Source organism: Dermacentor andersoni, chromosome 7 (genome assembly GCF_023375885.2).
Source record: "Dermacentor andersoni chromosome 7, qqDerAnde1_hic_scaffold, whole genome shotgun sequence".
Taxonomy (NCBI): Eukaryota; Metazoa; Arthropoda; class Arachnida; order Ixodida; family Ixodidae; genus Dermacentor; species Dermacentor andersoni.
In genome coordinates this window covers 61553445-61570849 of record NC_092820.1, presented here as the reverse complement: position 1 = coordinate 61570849, position 17405 = coordinate 61553445, and the positions used below count along the sequence as shown (strand labels likewise).

The 17405-nt window shown below is 44.3% G+C and overlaps 1 protein-coding gene across 3 annotated transcripts in view; it reads left to right on the top strand.

Moving 5' to 3' along the window:
- The first annotated feature begins 634 nt into the window (after positions 1-634).
- The window catches only part of LOC126534398 (epoxide hydrolase 4-like), a 32608-nt gene continuing 15837 nt past the window's right edge, over positions 635-17405 (top strand). Inside the window, exons 1-4 of one of the 3 annotated variants that reach the window (XM_072289204.1) lie at positions 635-767; positions 3647-3733; positions 10887-11112; positions 15793-15932. In XM_072289204.1, coding sequence (XP_072145305.1) covers positions 3675-3733; positions 10887-11112; positions 15793-15932 — 425 coding nt within the window. In that variant the 5' untranslated portion in view covers positions 635-767; positions 3647-3674. The remainder of the gene's footprint in view (positions 768-3646; positions 3734-10886; positions 11113-15792; positions 15933-17405) is intronic. The other 2 variants (XM_055072871.2, XM_072289205.1) reach the window with 2 other exon arrangements.

Below are 17405 nucleotides of genomic sequence, written 5' to 3'. Positions count from 1 at the left end.
GTATGGCTTGTGCTGATGCTTGCTAGAAGCCTCTGCTTTCAATATTTTCAGGATTGTGTTCACAATTCAGGCTCCACCAGAAAATTGCGTATAACGCCATCGAGGTGGGCATGACATAACGTCAAATCTCCGGCAACATACACCTGAGCGTCTTGATGTTGATGCATTAGGACAAACTTGTGGCAGGCTCATACCGACCTGGGCGATGATTAAATATTGGTCGCTACACATCTATCTTCCCTAAATGAATCGCAGAACATATTCGCTGGGTGCATATCACAAAAAAAGTCATCGCGTACTCATCACTTCGGGATGGTAAAACTCTGGTGGTTGCTTCTAATGTTAGTACTGCAGGCGATTCCTTTCATAGGCGGCGCGATGCCGAGACACTGTCCTTCGTGAAATAGGTGCCGACCACGTTGCAGGCAGTTATTTTTGAATCTAGCAAGCAGATAACAATAGCGTCACACCTTCACCGAAGGAGTTTTGCGAACAACGTATGCGGCTACGATGGAGGAACAATTGTCCTCCTTTGTAACCGATGATTCATTTTCTTTTTTTCTCATCGTCAGTTTTCAAGTGCGTCTTGGCGCTTAAACTATTTCCTACATGTTTATTAGAGCTACAATACTTTCTGAAATCCCAAGTGTCATATACGCTGTTGAATCACTCGCCGAAACAATTCTTGGTTTCCATTTTGCGCTTTGCCGACCAGGATACCGCGTGCTCGCTTTGTCGCGATTTCAGACCCAAAGGTTCGTCACTTGGTAAGTCTGACGGTATTTTCCATTGATAATGCAGTAACAGCGCTCTCAGTGCATAAGTTTCTCAACATCGCATTACCCTCAAAACAATAACTAAAGCCTCCACTCAAGAAACTTTCATTGATTTTGTTGCTGCAGCTGCTTGCTATCACTCTGGAACCTTCGCTATTCCCTCGTTTACAGTTTGGTTCTGCTGCGACGGTGCTTGCTATGTAGTTGGTTCTACATGCGTAACACTATGTGTAAATCAGTAATAACGGGATAATTAACGGACAAATATTTTCTACTATCATTGATGTGTGGCGACGCAAGTTTTTATGGGCCCCAGAAAGTGCCATAGCATGGGCGATTATTAGAACGCACCGACTTTTCATTGCTAAGACCCGTGACCTCAGCTAGAAAAGCGGGTTGTTCAGGTGAAAATTGTCAGGGCTTTTGAAACGTCTGCCCATGGCAGAGCTGGCTGCTCCGCCTCGGGAATAGACGTTCTTGACTCGTGGGCGATGAAATTGATCCGTTTACAATACGACCTATGGCCATTCAAAGACCAAGAAAACAAATGAAGATTCTGCGCACTGTGGGAGTCCGTCTAAGCGAGCCTTGGGTGAGCTGCCAATGCGGAACAGCGTGGAATTGGTAAGAGGCTGTTATTTTTTGTGGTGTTGCCAAAGTGAAGTTAGCCTGAAGTAATACTCGGCAAGAGACGCCCAGCAGCAAAGACGGCAGAAAAGAGCGACGCAACGCCTCCACCGAGCAGCATCTAAGCCACGGTGTCGAACCCTCCAGACTCCACCAAGCTCTCGAGCGTGAGCGCGTGCATTTGAAATATCTAGTTAGGATTGCAGAACTATGCGTACAATTGGGGCCAGATAGTTTTCCGTGCAACAAAACTGAACAGCTAAAAAAAGTAATTTTATAAAGACCGGTCATCGGCACATGTGTAGCGGTAGTACCCAAGACTGTACGTGTAAGACTCCTGGTTATATATGTGTGCTCTCCTGCGATGAGCTATTAGGCAAGACTGCGGCAGCAGCACCCGCAGCATTCACGGTCAAAAAAGTCCAGGAAAGTAGTCGGACAGTCGCTCTTTTGCAGGCATTGTCGCACCATTGTCTTCATTCCCTTGTGGTTGTGCCGTCGTCGTCATTCCAGCTTTATCATCCGGTTGTCTTCACGCTAAGCCGAACTGGCAACGCAGGCTTGGTATGAACCACGAGACAACCGTATGGCCCGGGAAGCAGGCGATAATGCACAGCCCGGGGCCCTTTCTTCTACTGAATAAAATATTTCCTAAGTATGTGAAATATGAAATTTTTTATTAGTATTATTTATTCAACGCCTTCCTATGCAGTAATTTCATAGGCCGGGTCATACGAGGCATCGTGCTGACAACTGTGGAAACAAAAAGACAGAACCCTCCAGTCAAGGTGTACTTACTTGCTCTAAGTACTCTACAAACAACCTATATCGAACAAACAACAAAATATCGAATGAATTTTTGTGCCACTTTCATAATGCTTGCAGCCATTGAATAACTTGTTCATGTGCTTCGAAAATTTGGCATGAACGATTGCTAAGAATGACCATATTTATTTACTTGTTTAATTATTACTGACAAGAAAATATGCACAGCATCACTCTACAGCTTTGCCTTTGCTTTATTGCAATCTAGAGCGTTTTGATTTTAAGGTATGAACATTTCACACATTTATCGGCAATTCATAGCAATTCGTTAGAACATGCACTAGTTGGCTTGATCCTGAAGTACATGTTATGTACTGATATTATCATTGCTCTAAAATAAAAATATGCATTTAAGAGCATAAAGATGACGATTACACAAGAGTTTGATATACTGTAACTATGTCAAACACTGCCTTTTCTTTGAGAATGTTGAAAAGCGCGAACTGAACATGGACGAACAAGTCACTTATACAGGTACATTTATAGGCACAGACGTGTATCGTTTATTGCGATGGAAATTATACATGGACACTACTGGCGCATTTCTGCCGTCGTCTTCGCCGACGTCGTGATGTGCTGTATAAATTGCAAAGGCGACAAAATCATCGCCGCGCGCCTTATGCTGTATGGGCGCATAAAAGCACGCGATGGTGAGCCGACAATGGTGGCTCAACCTTGCGCACGCAAGGGAGGAAAGCGAGGAGAAAGCGCGCCATCTTCCGTCACGCCGAAGGCCCCGAAGGAGAGGAGGGAGGGGTGTGCGTTCTACTCGCGCGGCGGTTGTGTGTGGCGCGGCCGTCCGGGCACTATGCTGAAAGCGGTCTGCGGTGGGGACGGAGCGCGCCGAGTGCTTATAGCTTCGCGTGCGCTGTGTTCTCACCGCTTAGCTTGCATTGAAGCGAGAGGCAGCACGAAGGCCAATCCGCTCGCTGCTGTCGCCGCGATTTCTTACTCCAGCGTTTTGACAGCGAGTTCGCGCGGTCATCGAGTTAGATGTCTTCACGTTTGGTTGTGCGAGCGTGATACCATGCTTTTCAATTTAGTTAGTAAGTGAATGTTCACAATTTGATACAATCTTCAAAACTACTATCTTTAGTTCGTATAGCTGTCTAACAATTTTCTATCGTAATCGATGCTTCGTTTTTTGGGCGAAACTGCAAATTTTTCTTCCGTGTTCACTTCGCGCTTTTTAACATTCTTATGTATTACTATTGTGTACAAACTGTTACTGCGGTCTAGAAGAGTTGATTGTTGGGCTAGTTGGTTTCTCATAATTGAGTTAGCATCTTAGCGCAATAAACACAACAGACATAAGAAAGGTGGATAAAGAATAGCGCTTGTCCTTGTCCAGTTTCCTAGTGTCTGCGGTTTGTTGTTCGCTAAGTTAGTAGTACTACTGTGGTGCCTTATCTTTTCAGCATCAGTTTCTCGATTGGTGATATAAAAATGATTGAAGCGTTGTCGACCACTCCCTCACCGTATATGAGACGGCTGCTAAAGATAACGTAAGTAGAAATAGTTTGAGAATGATCATTATCCTAAGAAAAAAACTACTCATAGACATTATACAGGCCTTCGGGAAAACGTCGAGATTAACATCTTTTTCCGCAACTAATATAAAAAGGTTCTCAGAAATTTTTGCAATGTGGATATTCTCTTACTTAGTGTTTGAGTACATAAGCATACGTCTTGATGATATTGTGAAAAATTATAATTTCGCGGCTAATGAGGCACTTTAGCATATTCACTGCTGATAAACTTGACGATGTGCCGCACTGCTCATTGGCGCCGCGAAAACGACTGTACGCTTCTTTTTTACCATTTCTGCTTTTCGAACCTTGAGCTTTGCAGGTGGCCACTTCAGTCACAAGTGCTCTTTGCTCGTGATTTATCGTACATCATTTCTCGTCCGAGGAATGCCTGGTCAAAATTTATTGGCATGGCTTCGCAATCAATCTAATTAATTTTGCACACAGTCTTGTTTTTGGCGTAGCGAAAGCGTGTATAGCCAAATAAATTGAATGTGTTATATGTCGGGAAAATAAATTGTCATTTCTCCGAATTCTGTTCATATTTCTCACTTAAAGCTGTCGCATTGCCTTAAAATTTGCGACTATTTTTCAATCGCGAAATCTGCCAAAATAAACACGTGATAAAATAAAAGGTTTTACAGTAGATTTCAGTGTACAGTAGAGAAGACAATTTGAACTTCTCCATATGCTACTCGTTGGGATCTACATTGCCACAGTAGACAAGCACCGAATATTGAAGGTGCTTTCCTTGTCTGTAGCATTTACTATTTTTTCAATAAGTAATCGATTCGGCAAGACAGAAGAATTGCTAAAAGCAAGCTGGACAAAACTACGAATACATAGGAATAAGTACTAGCATGCTAAGATGGCAGTGTGTGGCCAGAAAGGCAATTTTGCATTCTGCGCCAGAGTGGCTAGTGGCTTCCTCATGAATATCGTACGGAACCCACGGCTGGGACGCCAGCGTGTGCAACTTCTCCATATGCCTTCTCCAAATAACCTGATTAAGGCGATCGCCAGAGCTCATGTTGAGCAAGGTCTGCTTAGGATTTTTTAGCTCCGGCCAGGTAGCCACTGACACTGAACCGGATATGTTCAACACGGGAACCCCATCAACTACTTTTCAGGTTACTGTAATAAACACAGTGAGCGAACCTATGTGCTTAGATCTGCTCTCGACATTGCTTTTGGTATACAGTGCACACCGTCTTGCGCCGATCAGGCAGCATCGTCCGCGCTGCCATTACCAGAAATTCACTGGTAGATGTTGGGTAGCCAAGAAGAATACAAAGCATACGTGAACATCTAAGGGCAATGTCTGCAGCAATTGTACAGCTATAACAATTATTAGAATTGTTTATTACCTTCTGGTGCTTTACGTGCCCTACGATCGTAACGCGCGCCATACTGGGTACTCTTAAATAATTTTGGCTGCCTTTAGTTATTTAACGCGCATCAAATGCGCAGTATAGAAGCGTTTTGGCATTTTGTGTACTTGTCTTTATCGGGCGACACGTGTCAATATGTTGCCCCCCCCCCCCCCGCCCCCCCCCCCTCCCCGCTGTGGATGAAATTGGTTAAGTTACTGGCATACTTATTAATAAGAAAAGCTAGAAACTAACAGTTAAGAGGACCGTCAGACAAAGAGATAGGATTTCTGCTGTCTTATTTATTCACTCTGTGCTTGCAAAACATATCCAAGACGTTGCACTGATGCGAATTTGGTTAAGGAATAACGGAACATATATATACGGCGCAGTGTGCTGTACAGCAGCGCTGTAGATGAATCAGGATTGAATAGAGAAAAGCGCAATGTGGACGTGATGATTAATAACGTTGGCTACATTGCAACGTTCGATAGCCTGGTGCGGGAAGAATACTTGGTCATAGACAGATGACCTTTTAAAACTCCGGAGATTACGTTGATGGCGTGCAAAATCAGAGTTGATGATGAGCCACCATAAACAGGAGCATATTTTTACTGAGCAGAAGGCTCTAGCTGACGGTCGTTCCTCGGTGCATGAATCTCCCCAGCCCTCGCGCCAGCCGCACTTGATCTGAGCCCCGCGCCCGCTTCACTTCCTACGCAGTGTCCTGTCCCTAGCCAGCCGGCGTTCTCTTCATCTTCCACGACGTCGATGCTGCTATAGGTAAATCCACGCCAAGTATTTACAGCAGAACCGGATAATATGTAGAAATCAATAGCCGCAAATTCTGATCATCCATCCTGTCCTCCAAATCGGATAATGCACGCGACACCCGGACGACACGTCAATGTCAATTTTCAGATGAGTGAAAGGGAAGGTGGGGATGGTAGAGAGCGAACTTCCTATCACGTTCGATTGAACGCCGCCGCATAGGATACATGCTTGGCCAGTATGCAAGCCAGCCAAATAATTGTGCTTTAAGAAAGCGCCGGCTATAGTGGCCGGCGCTTACAAGGAAGTTGTACCCTAGTACAGTAAGCTTTCGGTACTATGATGGCGCTGCTGTCGGAGGCTGCCTTTCAACTCAAAAGAAGAACTGGAGGTGCCGTTAGCACAGGCAGAAGTTACGGATTCGCCAACATCGACGAGACGCACGCAAAGCGCAGCAGCATGAAGCTAACGCTCAATCACGAAACCGACAAAATAGCCGCACCGAAGTGATCAAAAGTGTGCTGGCAGTAGCTGCATTGCGTTCACGTGACCGCAAGCTGACCGGTTCTGGCAGTTGCCTTAATATCATTGGTGGGAACGTTTCGAGGAACACTATGTCATATTTGAGCAGTATGAAAGAACCTACCGAATGTAGTTGGAGCATCCTTTTCCGACCACGCGAATAAGATAAGTTTCTCAGCAGCACTCCGAAACGACCGCCTAAGATGCCTATGAGATTTCTTGGATCCCGTCTTGCAAGCACTTGTAAGTCGTGCTGGACAGCTTAGCGATATACATACCAAGAACTGCGTACAGCCAATGATAACATCTGCTGCCGAAATAAGGAAGATAAACTAATAAAGTAGAGCTGATAATTGCAGGAATATTAACGTTGATCCAAGAATCGACAACTGTAACCTCAACAGGCCAGAAGACAGTTGTATGGCCTGTAGAGCAAAGGGTGCAGCCGGCGTTCTGGTTGAGATTCAATGCGTGAAATTAAGAAAGATAGGTAATGCAATGAGTAGAAAACCGCTGGTCCATGAGAGTACAAGAAATTGGTGTGAAAGAAAGGAAACGCGTTCTGTGATGACAGATTCTGCGGCTGTCTTACGTGAATTACGCGAAGGCCGTTCGATTCGTAGGCAGCGTTGCTGCAAATGTATTCGTTATAAAGACGTATGTTTTGTACTAATTAGTTCCGGGTGACTCCCTCACGATGATGAATTATTAAAACAGTAGAAGTATTTAGCTTTTATTTTTATAGCGTTAGCATTCTTAGGGCTCCTCACGTACTATGGGTCACAATGCTGCCCGTAGTCAAAAGATTAGAGGATCAGGTTGCCATGTTTAAGGAAAAGGACTCAAAACCAACCGTTAGGCCAAGTTTAGTCGTTGAGTATGCGGCAATGTGCACATAGGTGCCGCTTGCTTACTGCACGCATGAGTTACTGTAAATGCGGGACTGGGTACGTACCGCTACTCACTCAAACTGAAAAAAAATGTGGGACTGTGTATGTGAGAAACGGTCTGTGCTTCTCTTCAGTGAACATTGTGGGGTGAACATGTGTCCGAATTTTCTGCGTTCTTGTTTTCCTCACGAGAGAATAAAAATTACCAATGCTCGTCTGTATAATTCATTATGGTATTAACGCACTATGAAAATCTCTAGACACGGACAGGCCGCCAATGGAAACTGACCGTTGCCACATTTAACACCCAAACTCTGTCGACTGAAGGTGCCTAGCAGGACTCTTTGAGGAACTATCGGAGAATATTTGGTATATAATTGGCCTTAGTGAAGTTAAAAGGACTAGTGAGGCTTTTACAATGCTGAAAAATGGCCACGTTTTCTTCTACAGAGGACTACAAGAGACGAAGCAGGTCGGAGTAGGATTCCTAATCCATATGGACGTAGCAGGCAATATTGACGAATTCTACAGCAATAATTAGAGGGTCGCAGTAGTCGTAATGAAGCTGAATAGGAGGTATATCATAAATGTACTACAAACCTAAGCTCCAACCTACAGTCACGACGATGAAGAAATAGAACAGCGAAAAGAGCAAATTCAGTGTACTGTAGTCATGGGCGACATCAATGAAAAAAAAAAGGCAAAAGTAAGCTGGTGAACAGGCAATTGGCAACTACGGCGTCGATTCTAAGAACACTCCAGGAGAGATGATGGTAGAATACGCGGTAAGGAAAAGGTGCGAGTAATGAACACCTTCTTCAGGAAGCGTTGGAGCAAAAAGTGGACCTGAAAAAGTGCTAATCATCAAAGAAGAGATGAAATTGATCTCATATTTTGTGCCGATCCAAGCAATATGCAGGATGCAGAAGGGCTAGGTAGGGTAAAGCGCAGTGATTATAGGTTAGTGAGGCCTAGGATTCACTTGAATTTGAAGAGAAAAAGAGTAAAATTGATCAAGAAGAAACAGGCCGACCCAGACGCAGTAAAGGAAAAAGCAGACCAATTGAGGATAGAACAGAGAGATGAAGATGACATAGAAGCAATGAGTGAAACCGTAACTGGGCTGGCTTCAGAAGCATCAATTGAAGTGAGAGCTAAGGCACCAAGGCAACTAACTAGTAGGTAAGCTTTCCCAAATAGGAAAGAACCTATTGAAGAAACAACAAAGAATGAAAGTGTCGAACTCAAGAGATCAGAGAGAATTCGCGGAACTGTCAAAACTGATGAGCAAGGAGAAAATAAGGGCTATTTGAAATTATAACGTGAGGAAGACTGAGGAAGGAGTAAGAAATTGATGCAAAATGAAATCACTGAGAAGGCAACGTGGCATACGACAAACCAAGATGTATGCACTGAAAGATAAGCAGGGTAATATTATCAGCAATCTCGAAGATATAGTAAAAGCAATGGAAGAATTCTATACTGACCTGTAAGTACCCAAAGCAACCACGATATGTCCAATCGATGCAGTAATGAACAGGTTACAGAGGCTCCTTCTATAAGTAGCGATGAAATTAGAAGGGCCTTGCAAGACATGTAACGGGGAAAGCAGCAGGAGAAGAGGGAATACCAGTAGATTTATTCAAAGATGAAGGGAACATTGCTTTAAAAACTGGCGGCCCTTTATACGAACTGTCTATCGACTTCAAAGGTCTTAGAGAACTGGAAGAATGGCAACATTATACTAATCCACAAAACGGGAGGCCTTAAAGAATTGAAAAATTATACGCCTATTAGCTTACTTACAATATTATATAAAATATTCCCCAAGATAATCTCCAATAGAATAAGGGCAACAATGAACTTTAGTTAAAAAAAGGAACAGGCAGGTTTCAGGGATACTCTGCAATGAATGACATCCATGTAGTTAATTAGGTAACGGAGAAATCCACAGAGTACAATCGGCCTCTCTATATGGCTTTCACAGAAAACGAAAATGCATTTGATTCAGTAGAGATACCAGCAGTCATAGATGCATTACGTAATCAAGGAGTACAGGAGGCTTACGTAAATATCTTGGAATGTGTCTACAGGGATTCCACAGCTACCATAATTCTTCACAACTAGGAAGATACCTATAAAGAAAGAGGTCAGACAAGGAGACATAATCTCTCCAGTGCTATTCACTGCCTGCTTGGAAGAAGTGCTAAATATATTAAAATGGGTAGGCTTAGGAGTAAGGATCGACGGCGAGTATCTCAGCAACCTTCGATTTGCAAATGACATGGTCCTGTTCAGCAACTGAGGGCTCGAGTTACAACAAATGATTGAGGGCCTTAACAGAGAGAATATATTAGTGGGGTTGAACATTAATATGCAGAAGACAAAAATAATGATCAACAGCTGGGCAAAGAAACAACAGTTCAGGATCGCCAGTCGGCCTCTAGAGTCTGTGAAGGAGTACATTTACCTAGGTCAATTACTCACAGGGGGCCCTGATCATGAGAAGGAAATTTACACAAGAATAAATATGAGTTGGAGCGCATTCCACAGACGTTGTCAGAACCTGACTGGGAGCTTACCATTATCATTGAAAAAGAAGGTGTACAATCAATGAATTCTACCCATACGAACGTATGAGGTAGAAACTTCGAGAATGACAGTCAAAGAACCTCGAAAACAAGTTAAGAACCGCGCAAAGAGTGATGAAACGAAGTATGTTAGTCGTAACCTTAAGAGACAGGAAGAGAGCGGTAGGAATCAGAGAGCAATCATGGATAGCCGATATTCTTATTGACATTAGGAGAAAGAAATGGAGATGGCAGGTCGTGTAATGAGTAGGTTGTATAACCGGTGGAGCATTAGGGTTACAGAGCCCGTGCCAAGAGAGTCGAGGATGGCAGAATACCAGCTGGGGTGACGAAATTAAGAAATTCTCAGGCACTAGTTAGAATCGGTTCGCGCAGGACAAGGGTTATTGGAGATCGCAGGCAGAGGCCTTCATCCTGCAGTCGACATAAAATGAGCTGATGATGATGATGAATGGGACAACTTTGTTTTCGGTGCTTAGCACCACACAATCTGAACAGCAGTGATTACAAATTACTTCTACCCATTTCGCGAGCAACTGGGCTGGAAACTTGATTGTGTAGCTGCCACAACGTTGCATAGATCTGTCTGCCTGTTAATTATTTGTCTCTCTTTGCCTACCGCATAGTTTTGGGTGGAGTGCCACTAAAATAACTATATGACTGAGTCTAACCACCATTGCAGCTGAGTGGTCGGGGGTTCGATTACTGCCACACCAGCCACATCCCTATGATGACCGAGCACAAAGACATAGATTAGACAGAGCACAACATATATTTACATACACGTTTAAGAATTTGATAGGGTAAAAATTAAGCAGAAACCAGACACTCCATCGAGCCCCTTTACCGTATCATGGTTGGGCCCGTAAAGTGCCACAACGTAATTTTATTGCCTGTATCTTCTCTACCTGATGCCTTCATCTTTTCGTTGCTGCGGTTGTTAATGATATAGAAAAAAAGACTGTGACGTTTACATTTCTAACAGGATTAGTTTGCGGAAACGTCGACGAATGTTCACCAGGATGGTAAATCCAATTATTGGCAAACTGCTATTCGTGGCTATCGGTGCTAGCATGTGGATATGGATGCAAGCCTATGTCAAAGTTCAGATCGCCCTGTACGGAGAAAACGTTTTGAAACCCCGCAGTCGGTCAGTGCCGGACGAATTCTACAGCGATGCCTTTGGACGACACGAATACGTAAAAGTCACGGTATGTAAACCAGCTTTTGTACGCATATCTGACTACGCTGTAAAACAGTCGCCACTGCGGACTCTTAGCAAGAGCGGAGGGTCGCTCCTAATTCCAAACAGAAATCAGCATACTGTATGTAACAAACATGTCTCATCATGGTATTGAATTTAAATTAACATCATCATCATATTTAGCTCTAAGAGGCCCTTATTTAGGAACTACACAAGAAGAGAGCATACAAAAGAGGCAAGATATGGGAAGAGTAAATAAAAATATAATATTTGTCCGAATACAGCTGCAGTACCCTACTGTAATACAAACCCTTGCCCCCCTCCCCCCCCAAAAAAAATACATAAAGCGAAGGAAAGGCAGCTACATTCAAGAAAATAGGCAAACAAGGTGCGCGGATAATATACCTCTTACAGCAAGACTGAAATGAAAAAAAAAGGTTACGTTCTTTTAGTGTACGGTCAATTTTATAGCGAAAGAATTATCGTAGTCGCAGTGGCGCAAAGATGGTACTGAAGATGGGCGATGGCACAAAACGTAAAGACGTAAAGAAATGCTCAGATTGACGTGAAATTTTTCAGGGAAGTTTCTGTGAACAAAGGAAATTAACGACTGCAAATAATAAAAAAAATCTTGGTCTGGATGGGGAATTAAACCTCGGCCACCCTCCGGGGTGCGATACGCACACGCTTCCTCGATGCCAGGGTAGGTCCGCGGTTCAAGCTAATTAAACTTGTGGCCTAGTACGTGCATCATTGACCACGTGACGGTTCAGCCAAGAAGAAGGAGGTGGCGCCACGTGATGAATGTATACCGTGCGCGCATTCATGGCGTTCCAAGGTCTAGAAACGGTATAGTGCTTGCGCATTCCCACACGTGAGCAGTCTTAAGTGTATCTACCGGCGTTTTTTTTTATCCCGCTTGACAACACGTTTCACCAAATTATACACTAAAGCTTCTCCTGAACCTTCAATACTCTGTACACTGAGAGTATTGAACAGACGGCGAGAAGTACGATTGGGTAGCAGAAGTGTTCTACGTATTTATAGAAGTTTTCAGTACAGTTCTTGAAACCGGCTTAGATGGGTGAATTGGATATGATGGCGCAATTAGTGAATGTTGAAAGATAACTATATGTTATTCACTCTAAGCCGATAGCCATATTAAGGCTGAATGCGTAGAAAATATGAGGATGCGGTGTTAGAAAGGCAAAAATTTTAGTTAGATACGATATGTTATTTCGCAATATATAATGTGCTCGAGGAGCTTACACACCATACGCGTAAGTGATATTGGGCGCTAATTTTATGCATAATTTCAGTAGCCGCTTTCCAACCGTCAAACCACTTTCGTTATCCTCCAGTCATTCGATAGTATACAGGCGGCTATACACCGCGAGAAAATAATTTGGAAATATGCACCAGTAACCAGGTAATAGAGGGTTCTTATTATTTTCACCCGGTATCTTTTATGAATATTTATTTATTTATTATTTATTTATTAGTTACCTGCATCGCCCCGTAGGGCATTACAGCAGGGGGGTTACAAACTTGAATGAATACATCAACAAATTATTTCAACGCGTGGAAAAAAGCATCATTTTCTGTTATATATACAATGCTCGATGGCAAACTGTTTAGCCGGAAAACTTTAGCCGGAGAACTCTGCATTTTGCTAGTTTGAATTCACGGCGTAATTCTTTAAAAACAATTTCCATATAGGTTCGCAGAGCGCTTGAGTTTATAGGAAGTCTGCATCAATAATTTGTACTTGAGCATTTACACACGCGGTATGAAAACGCATGCAATAAACACAAGCCATACAGGCGTGTACTGTGTATTTTCTTTTGTTATTCAGAAGGTGAAACACCACCTTTGAGCATTGTTACTAAGCAACCAAAGTCTCTAGCTTTAGTGGCTGCCAAATTTTGTCGTCACAGGCATATGTTCGCAATAAGCATGCGTCCGTGGATCTGAGTGCACTGGCGTGTCCAGAAAAGCGGGGGTCGGGGTGTTAGTGGGGGCGCACACAATTCCTCCCCTTTCCCCAAAAGATTATCCCCAACCCACCTTACCCAACTTTGCAAAATCGTTCCATCAATCTACAACAATGTCTGAAGCATCAATTGTTCTCTGAATAAATAAGTCCATAGTTATTCCTAATATACCTGAGCATCGGTAGATGTACTTAAGGACCGAGTATAACTTGCTGCTCTAATTGCAAAACTTATTCGAAAAGTATTATTGCGAAGACATCATGTGCCCCATGGATGGCACCGAAAATGGCCAGCAGCGCAAAGAGAAAGAAAGCGCCACAAAATGCTCAGATTGACGTCCGATTTCTCAGGGAGGTCCCTTCAAACACAGGAAGGAAATTAATGGCATTTAAAAGAAAATTTGGTAAGTTTCGCTCTGGGGCGAAAACGAGCCCGTACTTCCAGGTTGCGAGACGAGCTCGCTTCCCCGACATCACTGCGGCTACACAGTTGTCGTTGACTATAAGTGTGCCTAGTGTGTGCGTCATTGCAGACGTCACGGCGCAGCCAATGGGGGGAAGGTGGCATCACCTCATGAGTATATAAAATAAAAACAAAATTCACCGACCATTGCGATGCTCCTTAACGCGAAATTTGAATGCAGCGCTATTCGTGTTTTCATTTCGCGATATATTGGCTGGCGCGGACAGTCTGCTTGGTGCGGCACGTTGCAAACGGAGCAAAGTGTGGCCCAACTGCCTCGCTAACTGTGAAACCGCGAGAGGTAGAGCGCGGGTGTCGCGTGGGCGCGATGGACAGCAGCGCCGCAGATATCGCACGCTACTTTAGCGCCGTCTCTTACCCATAATCGCCGCATTACGGTTTACTTCACACGCTCTCGCCATATCCTCCTCCTCTGCTTTCATCCTCGCGTCTTTCATCCCCTGCTGTGCTCCGCGTTCGCTCTCTCATCCTTCGCTGTGGTCGTTCGCTCGATGACGCCGACGCCAGCAGTAGGAAAGGGGCGGCTAAGAGTTTCGCTCTAGAAGCGTTAATGTCCCATTGAGCGACACTGAGCGGTCCTTGAAGTAACGAACTTCTCGCGCGCAAGCTAGCGCATTGAGACGTTTGGCGCGTTTTGATTTGGCCTTACTGAGGCGCAGTTAGAACACAGCTGAGAGATTACGCGATTAAGCAACGCGCAGAGAAAGAACGTGCGCAGCTTGCACTAGTGGTGGAAAACTGGAGTCTACAGTGGAGCTGCTGATCACCTAGCTTTTACGTGGCTTGACTAAGTTGTTTGTGGGTTTTGCGAGGTTCTGCTAGGTTTTGGTAGTTGTCTCGGCGGGCTTGACGCTGGAACCTGTAAGCAGTCGCAGGCCGCGATGGCTTTCTCGGCGACGTCGAGCGTTCAGGCACCGACTCTCGCGTTCCCTGGACTGAAACTCGGGGTCCTCGACTCGACGTCGTCTCCTCTGAGCCGCAGCTTCGGTGCTGTGTTCCGGATCAGCTCGGCGGCTACGCATCGCTTCTCCCTTGGCAGTACGGCGCTCTTTCCGGTAAGCCTTTTTCGGGCATTCGTACTTTCATCGGTCTTCCCATGGCAGCAGCACGTACGTTAGGAGTAGAGAAGGCGAGAGGAGTATCGCCGCGCCGGCTCGTTTGAGCTTTTACGTGCCGGTGACGTCACGACTCTGCCCTACGAGCGTGGGGTGCGAGGAGGTTAGTTGGCTCAGTGGTCTCGCAGGTGGTCGCTAGGCAACGCGAGGCGGCGCACAGCTGTGCTCACTTTTCCGGTAATGCTCCCCGGCGGAACTAAAAGCTTAGACAGCCCTGCTGTTAAAACATTTCACCAAAGGGACTATATTGCTCTCGCATGCCCACACTTAAGCAGTATTAAAAAGACACAACTGGCCAGAATGTGTTGTGAGACCTTGATGGAAATGAAATTGTCATGATTTACAGCGATAGAATCCATCACGCTGTTCACAGTTTAAGTAGGAATTATAATTTTAAGTTGGCAATAAAGTCTAAATAACCAGTAAGTGGTGAGGCCTGGCGGTGAAATATTAGTACTTCCAAGTTTAGCATAATTATTGCTTAAAATTGCAGTTGCTATATTGTTAGACTTTGCGCTTTATTCTATGCTTCGGAAGCCAAAACGCATGCGTGGCTACGGCAACACGCGGAACTGTGCATCACGTGTAAAGGCGTCATTTTGTTTTCAATCCGATTGATTTCGTTTTGACTGGTTAAATACCAATGCAGTTGAATACAAAACAACAAAAACACATATTATCGCATAAACAATTTAGCAATTAAGAAAAGATGAATGGCAGGAAAATCTACTTGGTAAACAAAATCATACTTTGTTACAGTTACGGCAACACTTGTCGTACGCCTCCCACTAATGCTGGCGTATAATCGCTACCGCGTTCACCTATCACCGTTTTCAGCATGCTTCCAGTGAATGACTACATCCTCGCTGCAGATCGAACAATTCTGATAATGTTCCACGACGTTTGCCGCGTTAACACTTCTTGATTAGGCACTTTGACCGGTAAGCTTCCCATTGCCCTGAAAAATTGGTACCATAAAAATTGGTTGTCGGTCCCTTTAAGCGTCTCTGTCGAGTTTTTCTGGAATAACTTGCAAATTATGTTTAAAGAATCATTTGTTTTGGTTGTGTACTTCACTGAGCATTTGCTTTTCAGAATATTACTATGCATTATGTAACAAAAGGCTGTGACGTTGAAGCTAGTGACAACCGTCCTCTTCTTGTTCTCCTGCACGGATTTCTTGATTTTTGGTACATCTGGAACAGGCAGATACCGATCCTCGGTGAAGATTTCTGGTATGTACGCCAGTGGCAAGCTCATGATCATGGTGAGATATAACATTTCTCAGCAAAAAGTATGAACAGCTGTTGCTGTGCGGAAAGTGTTAGCTGACTTATTTAGACTTAAGCGACGAGTTATAATTATCTACAATCTAGTGGCATTTTAGGAATGCAGCTGACAATGTAACGGAAGTGAAGCTATCGTGCATTCTAGAGCTAATCGCCGCGACTCGAACACACCATGTGTGTGTGTTCGTGTGCCACTTCCGACGCGCCAGTCAATCATCGCTGCTGATTTGCCAGGGTGTGCGTGCATGTTTAAATGCGTAAGCACTTCTATGTCTATTCAATGAGGAAACCAGTGCGTGCGTCACGCAAGACAAATCGCCATAAAGAAATTATACCATAAAGAAAATAACTTCGAAAGGAAAGAAAAGAAAAGTTCGGGAGTTTCGAACCTACGGCCCGACGCTGAGAATGAAAGTGTCGCTCCGACTGGGCTAAATACCCATGCTTTCAGAAATAAATATATTTATCGGAACCATATGAATGTCTTCTACCAGCTACTCAAAACAAATGTCAAAGGAGAACAGCTTCTTTGAAGGCTTTGTTTAAAGCCTTCAGCGATGCATAACGTTTCCCGCCACTGCTATCACAAGGTTGACTCAACATATGTAGTATGTAAAGTATTATTGTGAGACACACACGATAACTTGAGAAGCGCGAACCTTGGTTGGACCACAGCGTGCCTTTGGTTCACTCTTGCTGATGGCTGCCCACATATATTTCTGTCTACGGTAGACAAAAGCCAACTTTTACCGCGTTAGCGATATGGAGCCCGTGTCGCAGAAAATGTGGTGTCATCGGCGTTGCCCGTTAGAGAAAAATTATCCCGAACAAAGCATCCCGAACCACGCAAGCCCTCCGCGTCGCGCAGAGGCGCTGCTGAACTAACTGGATTTCTCAAAGTAAGATGCGTCTGAAAATTTGTAAAGTAGGAATTACACACAACCTGCAGACATGATGGCTTCGCATTGTAATTTTAGTGTACTAGAAAACATAATTCTATTACCCCGAAACTCAAATTCAAATCCTTCTTCCAGCTGCCGTTTAGGGTATGTCTTAGTAGCCGCGGACGCTAGGCGTGGATACTAAGGGGACCTAATGAGTGGGTTCTTGTCTTTAACTTAATTAAGTCTGTTCGATCGATACATGTACCGATGAACGCTATCGTGTTCCACTCCTAAGGGCGAAGGTTAAACACCCTCCAAGTTTTTGCTGTCCGCAATTATATGGCCACTCCAGGCGAATAGTCGCCGTCGGCGTCGCCATCAAGTTTTCCATAAAGTCCATATATGGTGGCTTTGCGCGGCGTCCACTCGCACGTGGCAGGCCGGAACGTGGCGAGTTGGCGCGCCTAATTTTCGCGCGCGTAAACAGGGAGAGGTAATAGTGGGGTCGCGCTTAAATGAACTAACCAACTAACAA